This window comes from Danio aesculapii, chromosome 14, assembly GCF_903798145.1.
Source record: "Danio aesculapii chromosome 14, fDanAes4.1, whole genome shotgun sequence".
NCBI classification, from domain to species: Eukaryota; Metazoa; Chordata; class Actinopteri; order Cypriniformes; family Danionidae; genus Danio; species Danio aesculapii.
In genome coordinates, this window is record NC_079448.1 from 49,320,886 (window position 1) to 49,343,385 (window position 22,500).

Here is a 22,500-nt window from a genome sequence, read left to right on the forward strand (position 1 = left end):
GATGCTGGATTGGCCACAAAAAAAGGCCCTACACCATACCAATGAATTATTGTGATCTAAAACCAGGCGTTTCAGTTTCATTGTCCTTATATAAGAGAACTTGTGTTTTATAAACTTGCCCTTTTCCCCATTCAGCTGCCAGCATTGTATTTTGTATACATGCAAAAATAATAGCAATCAATATTAACTATCATCAATAGCATTTTGTTATTGTGTTTTTTATTGTGAGCCCATGAGCCCCTGTTCTGTCCTTCAGTCAGAGTTTAATTGATCGCTTATATAAAGTGAACATTTGCTCATGGAGCTGATGAAGGGAGAAGCGTCGAGGGAAGCAGTGAAGCTTGTTAGAGCTGTATTATGCTTCAATTGCTGGAATCTGACTGTGTTGGTGCACAAACTCACTGCAATGACCAGTCAATAAACATTCAATTACACAATCACACTGCGCTGCTTCATCATGATGTCTGCACAGCTAGAGCTTCTGCCTGCAGATCCAAACCTTCATTATATTTTTGTATAAATATGTTCATGCGTTTACTCTTGTCAAACAGCTGCAGTTTACACCAAGTTTTTCAATCCAGGCTCTTAAAAAGAAGTACATTTGGTGGCATTTTTGTAAATATTACATGAGTTTTGAAGTTCAATATCCAACGAGTGGTTCTAAAAATAAGATTTTTTCACCAAATAGATTTGACACTTTTTTCAAATGTTTGTAAGTGCTCTCAAAACAATACACACAGCAAACTAAACAAACTCTTACTGCCCTACACTGAAAATAACATATTTTGGTGCTTTATTAAACTACTTATTTTACATGAGCTAAAAAAAATAAATTCTTGATTTTTTGGGGAAAACTTAAATGTTTTATATTCAATCCACCTACATTTGTTAAGTTAAATAGTTTATTTGTGTCGCGACATCATGAACAAATTGTGTGGAAGCGAGCATTTTTACACACTCAACTTTTGCTGCTTGTTAAAATACTTAGTCACGATTACCAGCGATCTAGTCTATGCAGATCGCTGGAGAACTACAATGCTACTGCTGAACCAAACTACAACTACCATGATGCTTAGTGCCAATTAACACCTGCTACAGCTGCAAACTATCTCGACTGACACACACACAGATCATTCTTACTGATTATGCGGTCTATACACACAGCACGCACACACACACACGCATCTGGGCTGAGTCTTGTTATTGTAACACCACTTAGTGTTTTCTTTTCTTGTCTTTTCTAGCTGTGTTTTGACCCTTTGCCTTGTTTTATTGTTTTTGTTGTATTCGCCGCCTGTCCTGATCCTTCACCTGTTTCTTGACTACAGTTCTGGATTTCCTGAATGCTTCTGTTTGCCCCTGTTTGACCGTTGCCTGCCTGACTAATCTATTTAATAAACTGCATGTGGATCCTTAACTCCGTTGTCAGGGTCCTACTGTTACACTTAATTAAAATGAGTTGGAACAATGCAATTCTTAAAGTTTTTTTGGGAGACAACTTAATTGCTTCATGTTTAATACACTTAACCCTTTAACTGCCTGCTCAACCAAATGGTTGACCTTATTTTGACCGACTATACTTTATTGAGAGTACCACCTAACTTAACTAAACCTGATTGATCCATCTCTACCTTTCGGTAAAAAATTCCACTAGTTGTCACTAACTCAATCAACAGCACACATGACAATATTGCTTCTACAATTGAAGTCAAAAACAAGGAAATCACTCCTGACTTGTGAACGATTTTTGGTGAAAATTTGAAAGGTAAGCCTATTTTTTTTTACATACTACTCTCCAAGAGCCCTAACTTTACTAAGTTTTGGTGCTTGGTGAAATGAAAATTATTTAGTAGTTTGTAATAAATTTTCAAAAACATGCTCGACCAAATGGTTGATTTGTCACTTTATGGTAAAGTTAGACAAGCAAGACTAATGTTTTCATATCATGTATTTCTGCAGTCAGACTTGACTGTTTGCTGAAAAGTATTAACTATTGATCATTTACAGAAGTGTCATTTACATGACACAGCTTGTTATTTATTCATGAATATACTGAGATAATTTCTTAAGTATATATATTTTTTCGACACTTGTAGGATATTTTTAGAGTAAATATAATAAATTCTTATAACTAATTTGTGGAAATCACAACTTTCAAAGATGATTAGCGCTTAAATGGCAAATGCTAGCATTAGCACAATTGTAAGAGATTGATTTTTGATTGTTTTTGCAGTTATTTGATGGATATGAACAGTTTCTATGGTACAAGATGCCAGCAGGGGGCGCTCAACCTGTGGTCTGTGTGAGTCCTAATGCCCCTGTTAAAGTGAAGAGGACACTATACTGTCAGTTGGTGCCGTCTTTCAGATGAGACGTTAAACCGAAGTCCTGACTCTCTGTGGTCATTAAAAATCCCATGGAACTTCTCGTAAAGAGTAGCGGTGTAACCCAGTATCCTGACTAAATTGTTTCTCGGCGCTTAACCGTCATGGCCTCCCAATCATCCACTGAATTGGCTCTATCACTGTCTCTCCACTTCCCCTATGGCTAGTGTGTGGTAAGCGTACTGGCGCCGTTGTCCTGTGGCTGCCATCGCATCATCCATGTGGATGCTGCACACTGGTGGTGGTGTGGAGTCCCAGTATTTTTTACAGTGCAGTGCTGTAAAAGTTCTTGCTTTCTTCATTTTTTTTTTTTTTGTTGAATCAACATATTTAAGTAAACGCAGTATAAAATAAATCTATTTAGTTGAAGCCTGATTAATCTTTTACAATAAGTTAACATAAAACTATTTGTTGTCCTCCCACTTTGTCATTAAATTTACAGTGTTGGCCAAACAGTTCAGCTTTACTGCATCATGAAAAACTGCCTTTTATTCTAGCATTGCATTTATTAAAAATAGACAGCATATTGACAGAATATTCATGTTGAATACTTAAAGACGTCCATGTTCTTCAATATGTTGCATACAAAAGTATAAATGAATGTTATTTATTGAAAGAAAGTTCTACTTATTGAAAGAAAGAAAGAATGAATGAATGAATTATTGCACTGCAATTACTAATACAACAACTTTATTAATCAAGTCTTTCAATTTATACTGGCCAGATAATTTCATCTATACATTCTCATTAACCATGCACTAGGGAAAAACAATTCAGTAGCTAGTTTCCATCTCCCATTTGTTAATGGTCATTTTGAAGTCTGCATCAGAAACAAGTGATGGAAAGTGATGAAAAAATAATAATAAAAAAAAAATAAATAAATAAATAACACTCGCTTGAGGTGGTTTTGGACAAGAGATAAAGTGTTAATGCAAATAATAACTGCACCACCGCGACTAATCAGCTGTCCCCATTTTGCTTGCCTTGCTTACTGTTGGTTACTAGGTTACAAATACTACAGACAGCCACTCTAACAACTTGATATAAACATGACCAATTCACACTTGGGGTGTTTTTTTTTTTTTTACGAACTTTGAAAAGATTCACTTCACGTTGGCTTGTAATGTTCTAACTGCTCTTGCACCAGTAGTGACTGATGAAACTGGACATTGTCCCAAATAACTACAAAAATCCTTTTGCTTGACCAAAAGATATTCTTCAAGACACTTCTATACAGCTTAAAGTGACATTTAAAGTCTTAACTAGGTTAATTAGGTTAACAAGGCAGGTTAGGGTAATTACGCAAGTTATTGTATAATGATGGTTTGTTCTGTAGACTATTGAAAAAAAATAGTGTACAAAATTAAAAACTGCTTTTATTCTAGCCGAAATAAAACAAATAACACTTTCTCCAGAAGAAAAAATATCAAATAATTCTGACTTCAACAGTGTATATGTATATATATATATATATATATATATATATATATATATATATATATATATATATATATATATATATAATTTGCTTTCTTAAGCAAAAGTATTGCATTCTCTTTCAATGAATATATGTATATATATGTATATATATATATATATATATATATATATATATATATATATATATATATATATATATATATATATATATATATATGTGTATATATATGTATATGTATATATGTATATGTATATATATATATATATATATATATATATATATATATATATATATATATATATATATATATATATATACACACACACATATACATACACATATACAGACAGACAGACAGACCGACAGATAGAGAGAAATAAGTCTGTAAAATAACAAAAAATATACTGGCAGTTTATTGCAAGGCTTTTGTAGTATAATATACTACACCGACCAGACAATATATCACAAAAAGTCACCTTTTCAAACTTTTCAAGGTTAAAAGTTGTTGGAAAAAAGTCCCATAATGCAATTCATAAGCAGAAATAAACAGGGAAAATTGAAAACATGAATCACAAAATATGGAAAACTGCTATTTTTGTATAGCGTAAAACCCTAGTCTATTAGCCAAGCTTTTAGTTGTTTCACTCTACTTATTTATTTTCATCATTACACCATAAACTGGAGCTAAAATGAAAAATCACACTCTGGTAATTAGCATGGTGAAGTGGCCACACACAACAGAAGTCAGTCTGCTGTTGTAAAAGCGATGGATAATGAAATAGGTAAGATCGATACCTTGTGACGGAAGCGGACGAGTGGTCGATACGCCGGCGGGGTGAATCCTTCTTTACCAGGACGAGCCTCTGCCATCAGAGCCACGGCCCAGAGCAGAACGACCGCCCAACACCTGCACATTACACTCCTGCAACACAACAACACACATCAATACACACATACACACATGCATTTAAAGCCTTTTTTCCAACAAACAGTGCTAATTAGAGCAGATAAAGGAGGACGCAGATCTACTGTGGCTTTAAACTCGATGCTTTCAATAAGCAGCCCACACTCGATGGCAAGATTAAATCTGCTTTGAATCAATTAAGGAATAATGAGCACCGTGAGGAAATAAAGATAAAAAACAGGATCAATATATTATCGTGATGTCTGAGAACGCATCAGATTGAGCTGCTTTTTTAAGCTGGGCATCTATATTCACAAGGCTGTGTTTCAATTGAGCTCTGAAGGGGTTTTTTAACACTGTGTAAAGCTCTCAAGACATTAAAATAAAGGTTTTTTTAGATGTTAGTATTAGTATTTTTAGCTTTTAAGATATCTATAAGCTAGTGTGCAAAATTAGCATTTCAAAGATATAAAACTGATATAATATACAGGTGAAGTCAGAATTATTAGCCCCCCTTTGAATTTTATTTTCTTTTTTTAATATTAAAAAATGATGTTTAACAGAGCAAGGAAATGTTCACAGTATGTCTGATAATATTTTTTCTTCTGGAGAAAGTCATTTGTTTTACTTCGGCCAGAATAAAAGCAGTTTTACATTTTTTAAAAGCCATTTTAAGGTCAAAATTATTAGTCCCTTTAAGCTAATTTTGTTTCAATAGTCTACAGAACAAACCATCGTTATACAATAACTTGCCTAATTGCCCTAACCTGCCTAGTTAACCTAATTACCCTAGTTAAGCCTTTACATGTCACTTTAAGCTGGATAGAAGTGTTTTGAAAAATATCTAGTCAAATATTATTTACTGTCAAAGATTAAATAAATCAGTTATTAGAAATGAGTTATTAAAACTATTATGATTAGAAATGTGTTGAAAAAAATCTTCTCTCCGTTAAACAGAAATTGCGGAAAAAAATAAACAGGGGGGCTAATAATTCTGACTTCAACTGTATAAAGCTGCGGTTCGTCATTTCCATCTAAATGGATCAACGGTTTTATTCACATTACTTCATGCTTCAGTTTCTTATCACATCATGACCAATCAAATGCTCTCTAGTATCGGGCCTGCCCCGCCCCCTTCAAGACTCTTCTCATTTGCTTTTCATTTGATGCACTTGAGCTCAACCACTCTCACTAGCTCCGTTTCCGTCCACCTAATTTTATGCCAATATTGTATATGCATGAGTAAAAAAAATAAATAAAAATAAATAAATAAATAAATAAATTAAAAAAATCGGTTGATGGAAACATCAAGATGCACATACATTTTAAAAATGCGCATAAAAAAAGATATGCGCACAACTGAGTAGGATAACCTTTTATTCGATAAGAAAAAATGTGCATACACTACGATCGAAACACTTTTAGCGAACAAATTCCAGTATGCACATTAAAAAAGGTCATGTGATTTTGTTATAAGAGATCATGTGATTATAAAAATGTGTGAATGGATAAACCAGCAGGCTGAGCACTTGTAAAACATCTGAAATGTTGTTTTGTCTGACGCCTTCAAACTGCACCGTGTGTTCACAGCGTGTCAGGATTGCCTTCTGAGGCGCAAGTCATTTATTAAATGAAGAAAAGATTCACGCAGCTTCTCCTCTTGCAACAACTTCCATTTTTACTGTTGAAATTTGGCAATCAAGAATTGCCGATTTTGTTCTTTTTTTCTGAAAAAGGTAGGAACTACTCTGTGTTCCACCCTCTCTTCGTATTTCGGTTGAGATAAACAACCAATAAAAGTGCATATTTCGATGCACTTCACAGAACCTTTAAGTGTTTTTAAGGAGAAATGAGTGTTTAAAGTAAGTTGATATATGATACATTTATTAAATATAAAAAATATATATTTTACAATTATATGTTTCACATGAATCAATTAATTATATTAATAAAAATAAATTAATGATTGAAATGGAGGTAAAATATAATACATACATACATGCATACATACATACATACATACATACATATAAATGGAATAATTTATTGAATATATATATATATATATATATATATATATATATATATATATATATATATATATATATATATACATACATATACATATATATATATATATATTCAATAAATTATTCCAAGATTTAGACTAAGACACAGACATACTTAAACACAGACAAAAAAATATATATAGTATAAACAGACAGACAAACAGGATAGATAGAGAGATAGAGACAGAGAAACAGAGAGACAGACAGACAGGCGGGTGGGCAGGCGGGCGGGCGGGCGTACAGGCAGGCAGGTGGGTGGGGGGAGCAAAATGATTAGCCCTTCAGTGAAGTTTTAATAATTTTATACAAATATTTCCTAGATGCCATTTAATAGGAAGAACATTTTTTCCAACACAATTTTAAACAGTTTTAATGACTAATTTCTAATAATTTATTTATTTTTGTCTTTGCCATGATGGCAGTACATAATGTTACTACAGTAGTTATTTTGCCAGATACTAGAGCTAATATGTTTTGCCTTCAACTGTAGAAAATATTTTTTTAAGCAATTTATAAAAAAAAAGTATTAATTAAAAGAAAAAAAAAAATATATATATATATATATATATAAAGACAAATTTAATGAAGATAAATAAATCAACTATTTAAAAAAATTTTACAATATAAATAAATGAACAATAAAGCAATATAATGTATTGAATATAGACTAAATATATTAAAGGTTTTATACTATGCCAGTTTATAATACACATTTTCTTTTACAAATGAAAATAGGACAAAAAGTTCAGCTTTTGCATGTCTATATTTTGTTCATATATTATACGTACAGCATTTTGATGCAAAAACACATTGGAGTCCCATGCTTTTGAACGAGGAAGCATCTAAGAAACTACTGTAAGTAAGCTGATAAATTAGGTGAACTTTATTTATAAATTAATTTCGAGAGGATCACATGCTTACGATTGCTTGCGGCTGGTCCTGCATTATCCAATTCATGATTCACCAATCAGACGACTCCTGAGCCACTATAAATGCCCTCGGTTACATACCACAGTCATCTTCGTTTTACAGAATCCACCCTTCCACCCCTACTCTCCTCCTTTCCTAGATAGGTGGCACGGTGGCCCAGTGGTTAGCACTGTTACCTCACAACAAGAACGTCTTTGGTTCTGGTCATTACCAAACCAGCCGACGTTTCTGTGCAGAGTTTGCAGGTTCTCCCTGTGCTATTGGGTTTCCCAATAGGTGAATCGTGTAAGCTAAATTGTCAGTAGTGTTTGTGTGTGAACAAGAGTGTATGGGTGCTTCCCAGTGATGGGTTGCAGCTGGAAGGGCATCCGCTGCGTAAAACATATGCTGGATAAGTTGGCGGTTCATTCCGCTGTGGTGAACCCAGATTAATAAAGGAACTAAGCCGAAAAGAAAATGAATAAATAAATGAAATGAAATGAAATTGACACTATATTTACATAAATTGATTTATTTAATTATATTTCGTTTAGTGATTAAACTGTTAACATGTTTACACACTGTAAAATAAAATTGTCAGTCCATGTCTTGCAATTCTAACTTTAATATCTTAACACAATGCAAATAATCAATGTACTTTTTATTTATTATTTATTTACTCAGTTAAGCACACTTTATGATATGATACAGAGTTTATATTTCATTTCATTTGAAACACTTTTTTTGTTTACTAACTTACTTTACTAACTTATTAAAAATAAATAAATAAATAAATAAACACACACATAAAAGCACATTTGTTGCCTCATTTCCTCTCTATATTGTCATTTTTACAGTCGAGCCGAGCCACTCAGGCAATCTGATATGCTCGGTACGTTTTCAATGACCAAAAATTAACCACACTTTATTGCGCAGGGCGACATAAATTACAACTCCAAGACTACAAGTGCCTGCAATCACAGTGTTGGCAGCGCTCTAGTCTTCCGTTGTGTACAGAGACACAGAAATAAAGAAGATCCTGCTCTGAATGCACAACACAACACTGATCAGTACACAATCACTGAGCACAGTTTAGATGCAGTAGGAGACCCTCGAAACGCTCGGCCTGCTGGGAAACTGTCACACCATGAGCCGCGCTGAACATTGCGAATGATAGACAGCCCTCATTTGAAAGTCAATGCCAACACACTTGGCATAGATGTGGCGTAGACGATTTATGGCCACCTGATAAAGTTATGATGACTGTCCCTATAGGTGGCTGCACAGCGTTCAATCTTTAGACTCTCTCTCTCTCTCTCTCTCTCTCTCTCTCTCTCTCTCTCTAAAAGCCAAATTCAATCCACTTTATTGGCATGGCATGCATGGGTACATATTGCAGGGAAAAAAAAATAATAATAAATAAATAAATAAATAAATAAATAAATAAATAAATAAATAAATATATATATATATATATATATATATATATATATATATATATATATATATATATATATATATATATATATATATATATATAATTTAAATTTAAATAATAGTAGTAATAACAATATATTGATGAAAAAAATTGACAATATAACAATAATAAAATAGAAAGGAATATATACATTATAAAGCATACAGTATACACTCACTAGCCACTTTATTAGGTACACCTGTCCAACTGCTTTTTAACACAAATTTCTAATCAGCCAATCACATGGCAGCAACTCAATGCATTTACGCATGTAGACGTGGTCAAGACAATCTGCTGCAGTTCAAATAGAGAATCAGAACGGGGAAGAAAGGTGTTTTAAGTAACTTTGATCGTGACATGGTTGTTGGTGCCAGACAGGCTGGTCTGAGTATTTCAGAAACTGCTGATTTACTATGATTTTCACGCACAACCATCTCTAGGGTTTACAGAGAATAGTCTGAAAAAAAGAAAATATCCAGTGAATGTCAGTTTTGTGGACGCAAATGCCTTGTTGATGTCAGAGGTCAGAGGAGAATGGCCAGACTGGTTGGAGCTGACAAAAAGGCAACAGTAACTCAAATAAGCACTCGTTACAACCGAGGTCTGCAGAAGAGCATCTCTGAACACACAACACGTCCAACCTTGAGGCAGATGGGCTACAGCAGCACAAAACCACACCGGGTGCCACTCCTGTCAGGTAAGAACAGGAAACTGAGACTACAATTCACACAGGCTCACAAAAACTGGACAATAGAAGATTGGAAAAATGTTGCCTGGTCTGATGAGACTCGATTTCTGCTGCGACATTCAGATTATAGAGTCAGAATTTGGCGTCAACAACATGAACGCATGGATCCATACTGCCTTGTGTCAACGGTTCAGGCTGGTTGTGGTGTTGTGATATTTTCTTGCCATTTCTTGGCCCATTAGTACCCATTGAGCATCGTCAACAAGACGAGTATTGCTGCTGACCATCTCCATCCCTTTATGACCACAGTGTACCCATCTTCTGATGGCTACTTCCAGCAAGATAACGCACCATGTCTTGAACATGACGATGAGTTCACTGTACTCAAACGGCCTCCACAGTCACCAGCTCTCAATCCAATAGAGCCCCTTTGGGATGTGGTGGAACAGGAGATTCGCATCATGGATGTGCAGCTGACAAATCTGCAGCAACTGCGTGATGCTATCATGTCAATATGAACCAAAATCTCTGAGGAATATTTCCAGTACCTTGTTGAATCCATGCCATGAAGGATTAAGGCAGTTCTGAAGGCAAAACGGGGGCCAACCTGGTACTGGTAAGGTGTACCTAATAAAGTGGCCGGCGAGTGTACATATATTTACATAAAACATAATACAGATGTGTTCAGTCTTTACCTCTTGGTTTGTGGTATCTATATATTTATAAAATGGGCTACTATATACCCCTCTCTCTCTCTCTCTCTCTCTCTCTCTCTCTCTCTGTCGTTGGCATTCAGACAGGCTGAAATATGATAGTCATGCATGGCGAGATGGAAATAAAAGCACAGATGGGTAGCACAGGTTTGCTCATTTTTTGGGCCAGTCGTGTGCCTGACTTCAAGCTGATGTTGTGAAATATGGAGGGTGTTTGGAAAGCTCAGCGGAAAATAAGCTGTTCTTGATTGCACAGTTCGGAAAAGCAATGGCACTAGGATGAGTTTCAGATACCTCAGTGTACGTGCTGTTCATCAGGAAAAAAAGTTTTAAAACTATTTTTTTTATTGTATCGTGTTGTATTTATTTATTTAAAAACTAAAATAAAATAAATCTGGCCACACACAGTGAAACTTCATAGTTAGAAATCGGTGTGGACTTTGCGTATGCTTACATAAGAGACTAACACCAGCAAGACAAGAGTAATTGTTGTTGCTGATTTCATGATATATTATGCATCCCACACAAACTGCAATAACATTTCCACCAAGGGGATGTGGAAAGAATTAGTTTTTGTTGTTTCAAATAAACAAACTTCAGGCGGTCTGTACTTAAATAAAAGAATAATAGAAAGAGAATAAAGAAAGAAAATCTTCAAAATTGTTCATATTGTAATATTTAAACTCATAATTGGAAGCAAAATAGTCTGAATTACACCATTTTTACTCATACAGTAAACAAACTTCTATACATTTCTTCTTCCGCTGGGGTATAAAACATCTTGACCGACGTGTTGACCAACAACATCAGCATCAGACTCTAAACACACTCCTCCTGATGGCTTATTTAGTATGTCAACCACCTTCCAAAAATGGATTGTTTGCTCTCAAGCAACGTTTGCAGCTAATTCATCTGTTCTTCTCCTATGAGGGCCACATCTCTGACTAATTCAACTGTGAATTGTGACTAAAACATGCAGGGCTGTAAAACATGCATAAACATTCAGATTACACACTATGTGACACAAAAAAAACAGTGTGGCTATAATATACACAGGTTCAAGAAATACAATTGCGGGCTCAAATTTGTGCAGCTTACCGGATTTCACAACAATAACACCATTCTATTAGCACTCACTGTAAAAGCAGTCATTTGCTTCAGGGAGGAAGAAAACAGCCCATGTGTTGGTTTCATTTGTGCAAATATGTTTCAGCTGGAAATGGCCTTTAAAACATTAAACTAAACCGTCCAGCCGGGTGAGCTTCAAGAGCTAATAAAACATTTATCAAGCAACAAAGTCAGTCAGATGGGGAAATAAGGCCTTCAGAAGTTACTTTATCCTGCCTGTTTTGATTCCCCAGTCTGTTGCTCATTTGTAAATGTATATTTGGACCTAATTATGCTATGCCCATTATGATTTGTGATATGAAGTCCAATTATGCCCCTTTTACAAGAGAAAATATAAGTCTCAGGTGTCCACAGTTAAAAAAATTATTAAATAAATACTGTATTGATAGTTTATTAGTTCAGTATGCACTGCTTGTGTGTGTGTGTGTGTCCAAAAATGCAAATGAGCTGCTTCTCACCACCCATTTTCAAAATACTGCGGAGCCTTTACAGCAGGTGCCTAAACAAATTGATGCTTTTTAAAGCCTAGTCAGTATAAAATCCAGATATTTGGCTTCTTGAGTGAACGAACAAACACCTGCACCAAATATCTACTGACAGAGAGTAATCATCAGCTGGCAAACACATACAATAAACTCTTTAATATGGACTTTAAGTTTTAATAAGTTTAAATCTAAATCAATATGTATATAGGGCTATGCAATACAAAAAAAAAAAAAAAGGTGACAGTGCGATATTTTCTTTTTCTGTGATATTCAGTTAAAGTCAGAATTATTAGCCCCCTGTTTATTTTTTCCTCCAATTTTTGTTTAATGGAGAGAAGATTTTTTTCAACACATTTCTAAACATAATAGTTTTAATAACTCATTTCTAATAACGGAGTTATTTCATCTTTGCCATGATGACAGTAAATAATATTTGACTAGATATTTTTCAAGACACTTTAAAGGCTTAACTAGGTTAATTAGGTTAACTAGGCAGGTTAGGGTAATTAGGCAAGTTATTGTATAATGATGGTTTGTTCTGTAGACTATCGGAAAAAAATATATAGCTTAAAGGGGCTAATAATTTTGAAATTAAATGGTTCATAAAAAATTTAAAACTGCTTTTATTCTAGCCAAAATAAAACAAGTAAGAATTTCACCAGAAGAAAAAATATTATCAGACATACTGTGAACATTTCCCTGCTCTGTTAAACATTGTTTGGGAAATATTTAAAAAAGACAAAAAAAAAAAAAAAAAAAACAAACATCTAAGGGGGGCTGATAATTATGAGTTCAACTGTATATTGCAATATGATTATAATTCAACCAGATGAACTGAATAGCTCTATTTGGAAATATTTTAATAATTTAGATAGATTGGGATGATCAAGTCTTTTTCTATGCAGTGTGTTTGCATAAACTGTAATACATTACAAGCCTGTATAAATACAACAGAGCAAAGATAAAGTGAAATAAACAGTGCTTTATTGTTTTCTGGAGAGTTTAATAGTTTTCAGGTAGAGAAATTAAACAATCAAACATAAAATAACATTGTCACTATTGTTTAAATTATTAAAAAATAATAATATATAATAATGCCTTTATCTTTTTTATCTTTCATTGTTTCTTAAGCATGTGCTGAATCATAACAAAAAAGTGCATTTACAATTACCCTACTTCTCTGAAATTATACCTTATATTCAGTGCTTAATTTGTGAATAGTGAGGTCCCGGAACAGATCGGGGTAACGGATCCGACATGTTACTCGAGGATGTAGAGATATCACGCATGCAAGTGGAGGGGGGGGGGGGGGGGGGGGGGGGGGGGGGTTGGATGGTGGAGGGGTGTCGCGGACGAAAGTGAAGAACGGCGGGGTTGTTGCGGACGAAATTGAAGAGGGTTGAGGAGTCGCTGAAGAAATTGAAAGTGAACAGCAGATGGGGGAGGTGGGCGGTTGAGGAGGGTGATCGGTAAAATGAGGTGCTGGATCAGATTTCAGAGGTGCCGGATCTGGAGGCACAAATTAAGCCCTGTTTATATTAGCATAAACTCATTTATTATAATTATTCAGCAAAATATTTTAGTGCTGGGAAAAGATTATTCGTGATTAAAATATTCATATTGAGAATAACCACATTTGAGAATTGATAATTTTACAGAACTTTTTCATTCATTCATTCATTTAGAAGTATTGCTAGAACTTTTAATAACCACTTTTGAGAATTTCTAACGTTGCGGATATTTTCCATTAATTGATTAATTTGTTAATTGATTCATTCATTCAGAAATAGTGTTAGCACTATTAATAACCACTTTTGAGAATTACTAACTTTGCAGAGCTTTTCCATTCATTTATTGATTAATTGATTAATTCATCCACTCATTATTTCATTCATTCAGAAATAGTGCTACCACTATTAATAGCCACTTTTAAGAATTACTAACTTTGCAGAGCTTTTTTATGCATTCATTCATTCACTCATTCTTTCTTTCTTTCTTTCTTTCACTCTTTCATTCATTCATTTAGAAATAGTTCTAGAACTTTTAATATCTGCTTTTGAGAATAACTAACTTTGCAGATATTTTCCATTGATTGATTTATTGATTGATTGATTGATTCATTAATTAATTCATTCATTCATTCATAAATAGTGTTAGCACTATTAATAACCACTTTTGATAATTACTAACTTTGTTGAGCTTTTCTATTAATTTACTGATTAATTCATCCATTCATTAATTATTTCATTCATTCATTCAGAAATAGTGCTACCACTATTAATAGTCACATTTGAGAATTATTAACTTTGCAGAGCTTTTTATGCATTCATTCATTCATTCTTTCTTTCTCTCTTTCATTCATTTAGAAATAGTTCTAGAACTTTTAATAACTACTATTGAGTATTACTAACTTTGCAGATCTTTTCCATTCATTGATTCATTCATTCGTTCATTCATTCATTTGTTTATTCATTTGGAATTAGTGCTTGTTGATATAGAGAATAGCCACTTTTTTGAGGATAACTAACCTCCAAAGCTTATTCATTCATTCAGAAATAGTGCTTATGATATAATAACCACTTTGAGACTATCTATGCAGAGCTTTTCTTTTATTCCTTCTATGCTTCATTCATTCATCTTTATTTATATAGCCCTTTTAACAATGTAGACTGTGTCAAAGTTGCTTAAAGATGAAGAAAAGATGAATAATATTTCAAATTGTGGAACATCATTCTCAAACAACAACACTCAAGGAAGTATACTCAAGAAAGTGTAAAAAGTGTAAACGTTTCACTTTATGATCAAGCAGATGCCAGGTTTCCATCAAAAAACAGCTAAACAAATCTGTGTTGTCCAAAAATCACACCCCTTAACCTGCTTTTCGGCAATTCAGTCAAGCAACCTAATTAATATTCATGAGTTGCCTAATTATATATTCATAATTGCTCCTACGCCCCTGGAAGCTGCCATGTTGTGTGTTCTCAGCAAAATTTTGACAGTGAAATAGTGTAATTTCGATGTATATTCATAGGAACACAAGGCAGATCTTTCAGCAGCCTTGCTTCCTCTCGTGTCCCATCCGGAGAATCAGAGATGTGACTGTTTACGGCATGTCAAGGAAAGTGACAGGGACTGTTAAAGTCTGGAAATGGTCCACTAACAAATCCCTGTGAAAAATCTCGCCTATATTTTGCAGTCTGTCAAACAGTTGGGCTGTGGGCAGTGACAGATGTTGGCCATTTGTGTCAACGTGACTTTTCTGTCATCATGTAAACTGTCAGCGGAAACCTCTAATTATACTGAACTGCATATAAAGAGGCAAAAAAAGATGGACAGAATTTGCCTGCAATCTTGTCAAACCTCATGAGTGTCCTAAAGGTCATGCAAAATATCTTCCTCCGGCTTTGTTTCAATATCATTAAACTGCAGTCAGTGTTTAAATGTCACCTCGCAAAATGAAACCCCGCAAAAACCCTCCACCACCATCACCTATTTTTGGCTTATATTTCATTATATATGTCCACTGTTGATTCATTAAAGGGAAGCCTGCTTCTGTGCAAAGGATCTTTTATAAGTGATGGGAGTCTATACTGAAGTCAACAGATGAAGTCATTAAAATTACTCTGCAAGGACAGTTGAATTATTAAGTATATTTCAGACTATGGACTATATATATCTGGTTATAGTTTAAATGAATCAGGACACCCTGACATTGACATGAGCAGAATGGGTTTGTCTGTATTATCTTGGTCATTATAATCATTTTCATAATAAAAAGTAGCAAACAACAGTTTAATTTGTCATATTATAGAGGAAATATGAAATAATTTTACATTTTCTTTGCCCAAAATGTGCATAATTTAGCATTATGTTAAAAAATTGCATCTTAAGGCTTTATTAGACAACTTTTAAAGTGAGGCTTTTTTAAGATTCAATTAGGAAGGCACTGATACGTAATTTTTGAATAACTACGTTTACATGGACATCAGTAATCAAATTATTTGCCTTAATCTGAATAAGACAATAATATGATTAAGGTGTTTACATGAGTTGCTTTTTGAATGTTCCTTTCATGATCCCGTTTTACATGTTATAGCACATAATTCAATTAACGTCACTGTGTCACCACGATATCCACTTTTCCAGTAATGAGTCTCATGTAATTTCGGGTGTTTCATGTTTAATTTGTCGACTTCAACTGAAGTTTGGCACTTTCACTTTCATTTGGGAACATTTCATGCATGCCCCCTGTGGAAAACGAGATATTGGATGTGAGCATGAACTGCTGGAGGTGTGTTTTTGATAAATTTGATATCGCACATGGTATGGGAGAAAAAACCTCCGCATTTCATGATGTCTGTGGTCTTTCATTGACTCGGTAGGTGCAGAGAATAGTGTTAAACAGCCGTGTGTGTATAGACATTCCTGTTGCAAAATGCGGTAAAAATTCTACATGACGATAATAGTTTGATTGCAGTGTTTACATGTCTGTACTGCACTAGCAAAAAAATTATATTCATACATGAATATTAGGGTGACATGGTGGCTCAGTGGTAAGCAATGTCACCTCACAGCAAGCAGGTCGCTGGTTCGAGTCCCGGCTGGGTCAGTTGGCATTTCTGTGTGGAGTTTACATGTTCTCCCCGTGTTGGCGTGGGTTTCCTCTGGGTGCTCTGGTTTCCCCCAGAGCCCAAACACATGCAGTATAGGTGAATTGAATAAACTAAATTGTCCGTAATGTATGATGTGAAAGAGTGTGTATGAATGTTTTCCAGAACTGGGTTGCTGCTGGAAGGGCATCCGTTGCGTAAAACATATGCTGGATTAGTTGGCGGATCATTTCCCTGATGAATAAAGGGACTAACCCACAAGGAAAATTAATAAATGAACCATGAATATTAGTTACTTAGTTTTGTATGTGATTTGAGATTATGAATAACCGACCTGAGTTAAAACCCAGCAATAACTGCTGCGAGATGTGTTTATGAGCATTTGTAACACTCACAAACACTCTATTCATATGTATGTTAGGGCTGCTGGATTATGGGAAAAATCATAATCACAATTATTTTGGTCATAATTGTAATCACGATTATACAAAACTATTATCAGTTAAAGACAAAATGATTCGCCCTTCTGTGAATTTTTTTATATATATAAATACTTCTCAAATGATGTTTAACAGAGGAATTTTTCACAGTATTTCCTATAATATTTTTTCTTTTGGAGAAAGGCATATTTGTTTTATTTCGGCTAGAATAAAAGCAGGTGTAAATATTTTAAAACCTATTTTAATAGCTCAATATTATTAGCCCCTTTAAGCATTATATATATATTTTTGATTGTCTGCAGAAGAAACTACTGTTATACGACTTGCCTATTTACACTAATTAAGCCTTTGAATGTCACTTTAAGCTAAATACTAGTATCTTGAAAAACATCTAGTAAAATATAATGTACTTTACATCTTAGCAAAGATAAAAGAAATCAGTTATTAGAAATGAGTTATTAAATATGTTGTTTAAACTGTGCTTTAAGCATCTTCACTGTAAAAAAAAAAAAAAAAAAAACTTCAGCTACAAAAGTCCTTTAGTCAAGAGCAGTGAGGGATTTTGTCCTTTTGTTGTTTGATTAATAATAAAAACAGGCGGGAGCAGGAATATTGCGCGCTGTCACTTTAAGAATAGTGTGGCTCCAGCCTGATCTGAAAAATATCTGAAAAAGTATTTACGTTTTGTCAGTTTAGTGGCTAATTCGTATGAGTTCAGTCATTCGAAATTGTACGATTTTTAAAAAGGAGGCCTGGCACCTAACCCCACCCCTAAACCCAACCGTCATTGGCGGATGAGCAAATCGTACTAAATTGTACGAATTAGATCGTACGAATTCGTACGAATTAGCCACTAAATCAAAAAGTTACGAATTGCCGTGAGATTGTGTTGGTGGCTCTGATATGGTTTCTCTTTCACATGTCTTTTGATTCTCAACTTGTTTATTACACAAATGAGGGTTAATATGAATAATCACTAAACCCCGCGCTCTAACACAAATGTGCATGTATTTGACCATTAAAGCGCTCGCATTAAGACGCCGTTAGATGTGTGTGCTCTGCTCGTCTCCGAGCCTGTCCGAGGCCAAGCACGGCACACACACACACACAACAGCATGTGCTCTTTCACGCTTGTAAAAAATATGAATGATTCGAACGTGCATCAATGTATGATGCGCATCCCATGCTGTAAAAGTTACACTACAGTGCATGCTTTTAGTCATTTTCACGTGGAACTGAGCTTTGCAGAGCAACAAATGTGTACAACTGGAAAGATTAATTACTCAGCCCTAACGTATGTAGTATTTTCTTCATGCAAGTTGGAAAGCAGAGCTGCAAAAAGATCAGTGACTGGAAAACCCCCAGTCTCATGCCCAAGGTCTGTTTATATTTACTGATTATAAAAATACATTCATCTTTACAAACTATAAACATTTCCAAAGCTATCTACACTTCAACGGTTTACAAGAGAGATCTTACGGCAACTGCATTTATTTGCATCACGCGTACAAATCCGAATGCAATAATCATCACACACTTGCTATTCAACCATCTGAGCTTTGGTGAATTTGTCATGTCAAGTGTTCAATTAAACCTTTTAGTCCAAATTAGGGCTTTAGCATGCATATCCAGAGAAATAATGATGGATCTCATGTGTTTATCAACGGTTTATTTTCATCAAAGAGCATATGAGATGTGCATAATGAAAATATCTCTGATGGATCACATGATGCTGCAAATTCGGCTTCTCATCACAGGAATAAATGACATTATAATATTATATTACACCCTAAAACTGGTTATTTGAAATATTGATACTTTTGTGTAATTTTTTAATCAAATAAATGTGGCCTTGGTGAACATAATAACATTATGAGAGTGTTTCTTTAATACAGACAAACAGCAAAGAGCCAAATTGATTTTTTTTTTTTACAGATGATGATCAAAGCCAGTAAACACATTCTATCATTTTATCTTCTTGAAGTAGTCTCAAGTGCTTTCCAACATAACATTTTCATTTCCTTACTAAGCCAGGATGAAAAGCAATAGTGCCCTTCGAAGAGACATTAGAAATAAAGCAATAAAGTAAATGGCAAACAGACAGTCCTAAACATTGAGCACACACAACATCAACAGCGAACACATCTGTGCCTTAATTACTCAAACATTCCTTACATTTGATTTCCCCACAAATATTTAAGTCTTACGGTTAATTTATCAGGTCATAAAACATCAAAACCATTCACCCTAGAATACATAAAAGATCTGGGTGTCATATTAGACAGCAATTTAACTTTTAAAAATCACATATCCCATGTCACAAAAACTGCTTTCTTTCATCTGAGAAATATCGCTAAGTTACGAAGTATTCTATCCATCTCAGATGCAGAAAAGCTAGTCCATGCTTTTATGACTTCTAGGCTGGACTACTGTAATGCTCTGTTTGCTGGCTGCCCAGCATCCTCTATTAACAAACTTCAATTAGTACAAAATGCAGCTGCCAGAGTTCTTACCAGGTTTAGAAAATTTGATCACATCACCCCAATTTTATCCTCCTTACACTGGCTGCCTGTTAAGTTTCGTATTGAATTTAAAATATTGCTTCTTACCTATAAAGCTTTAAATAATCTAGCTCCTGTTTATCTAACCAATCTTCTGTCTCGCTACAATCCAACTCGCTCTTTAAGGTCTCAAAACTCAGGGCTTCTGGTAGTACCTAGAATAGCAAAGTCGAGTAAAGGAGGTCGAGCCTTCTCATTTATAGCTCCTAAACTCTGGAATAGCCTTCCTGATAACGTTCGAGGCTCAGACACACTCTCCCAATTCAAAACTAGATTAAAGACCTATCTGCTCAGTAAAGCATACACTCAGTGCACCACTTGGGGGCTTCCACACAGGTTATGCGTCTTGTTGATATACACTGTGAACATCAGCTACGCTAATTATTTTCTTTATTCTCCATTTCCACCTGGGGATACTCTTCCCGAGGCCCTCAGACTATGCAGAGTCACTGATTCGATCCAAGACCAACAACGAGATGATCCCAAGGCTTCCATATCCTGGACCTGGCCGAATCCTGAGCAGCTACTGTGATGGTCATGGAAGAGTGGAGAACATGAGACTGATTCCTGTGACGCTCCAGAGACAGATGAGTCTTCGCTGAGGCCAGCTTCCAGCCTCCGCCACTGAGACTGCAGCTCTGCACAAGACGTTTGGCCAGCGGAGAAATTAAAATGATCGTGCCCAACTGAGCCTGGTTTCTCTCAAGGTTTTTTTTCTTCACTTCCGCCTTTAGTGAAGTTTTTTTTCCCTCTCCGCTGTCGCCACTGGCTTGCATGGTTCAGGATCTGTAGAGCTGCGCATCGTTGGATTTGCCCTTCAATATTTGGACTCTCAGTAGTGATTATTAAACCACACTGAACTGAGCTAAACTGAACTGAACTTAAACACTACAAACTGAACTACACTGTTCCAATTTACTGTGACCTTTTATGTGAAGCTGCTTTGACACAGTCTACATTGTATAAGCGCTCTACAAATAAAGGTGAATTGAATTGAATTGAATTCTAGGTCAGGGGTGTCCAAACTCATTACTGGAAGGCCGCTGCCCTGCATAGTTTAGCTTCAACTACTCTCAACACACCTCCCTGAAGTTTCTAGTACACCAAGAAAGAGCTTGATTAGCTGATTCAGGTGTATTTAATTTGGGTTGAAACTAAATTAAGCTGCGGTCACACTTGACTTTTCTTCCCATAGACTTCCATTCATACGCACGCGAATGCGTCAGACCAGAAACGCAAGGTCATGCATTAAGTTTCGTTGCAAAGTTCAAGCTTGGTGAACTCTGACCTGCGAAATCGCATCACTTGACTGCGTGAGACCAATCGAGGATCAAAACAGGACCTCTATGGACAGAAATTTAAAACATGAAGCAATCGCTCGCTTTTTTTAATGTTTAATCATCTTGTTTAATCCCGCCCCTTTTCGCAGCGCCATACGACTTTCGCACACACAAAGACTAGTGTGACCAACGCTTTATGCAGGACACCGGCCCTCCAGGACCGAGTTTGGACAACCCTGTCCTAAGTAATCTCGAATGCTACATGCTATATTGCTAAAAACAAACTATAGTAACATGCTAAAAATGCATTGTATGGAAAGCAGCCATTTATAGGATCAAAATCCTCACAAGATTAGAAAGAGAAGTTCATTTATATTGTTTTTGAGCAGAATAAACATTCATTTGCAAATGCACCTTACTATGGTAAGCTAGCTAACACTATTTAGCGTTTTTAAATAGACCATTTTGAGGGACGTAAACAATGGTCCCAACGTATTTTCTGTTTTAGATTTAGAATCTCTACAGCTTCCGAGAATCCAAAAAGATCCAGATATTGATAAACAATGTTATGATAGCTGTTTGTATATTGGGTTATGATTGAATTGCCTCTCGTTACAGTTATGAAATAGTTTGATAACAAGCAGGAAATCTTTATGGGCCAATGACATCACCACATTAAAATGGTAGCTTACATCTTACATGCTTGTCTATGTACACAATTTAAAACTTCAAGGGATTATATTACAATACATAAAGCATTACATCTCTTTTTGACTTAGTTTACACACACATGAAAAAAATAGTACAGTAGATTATAGTAAACATAGTTTTTTGAACAATACTATTGTAAAGTGTATTAAACTGTAGTATTTAAACCACTTTGTTAATGAATCCTACAGCATGCTGAATATAAAGGATTGTTGTAGTATACTTAACTTTTTAGTTTTAGTAAACTGTAGTGTATTGTAGTATAATGTACCCTATAAAACTACAGTATTGGGTGATTTGTTTATATACATATACACAGGCCACTTTATTAGGTACACCTGTCCAACTGCTCTTTAATGCAAATTTCTAATCAGCCAATCACATGGCAGCAACTTAATTCATTTAGGCATGTAGACATGGTCAAGATGATCTGCTGCAATTCAAACTGAGCATCAGAATGGGGAAGAACAATTATTTAAATGACTTTGAACGTAGCATGGTTGTTGGAGCCAGACGGGCTGGTCTGAGTATTTCTTAAACTGCTGATCTACTGGGATTTTCACGCACAACCATCTCTAGGGTTTACAGAGAATGGTCCGAAAAAGAGCCAGTGGTCAGAGGAGAATGGCCAGACTGGTTCCAGCTGATAGAAAGGCAACAGTAACTCAAATAACCACTCGTTACAACAGAAGTATGCAGAAGA

The 22,500-nt window shown here is 35.1% G+C and overlaps 1 protein-coding gene across 1 annotated transcript in view; it reads right to left on the reverse strand.

Annotated features, from left to right (window-relative positions):
* Positions 1-22,500, reverse strand: part of fstl5 (follistatin-like 5) — a 343,175-nt gene that overhangs the window by 273,653 nt on the left and 47,022 nt on the right. Inside the window, 1 exon segment of the mRNA XM_056472163.1 lies at positions 4,621-4,747. Coding sequence (XP_056328138.1) covers positions 4,621-4,747 — 127 coding nt within the window.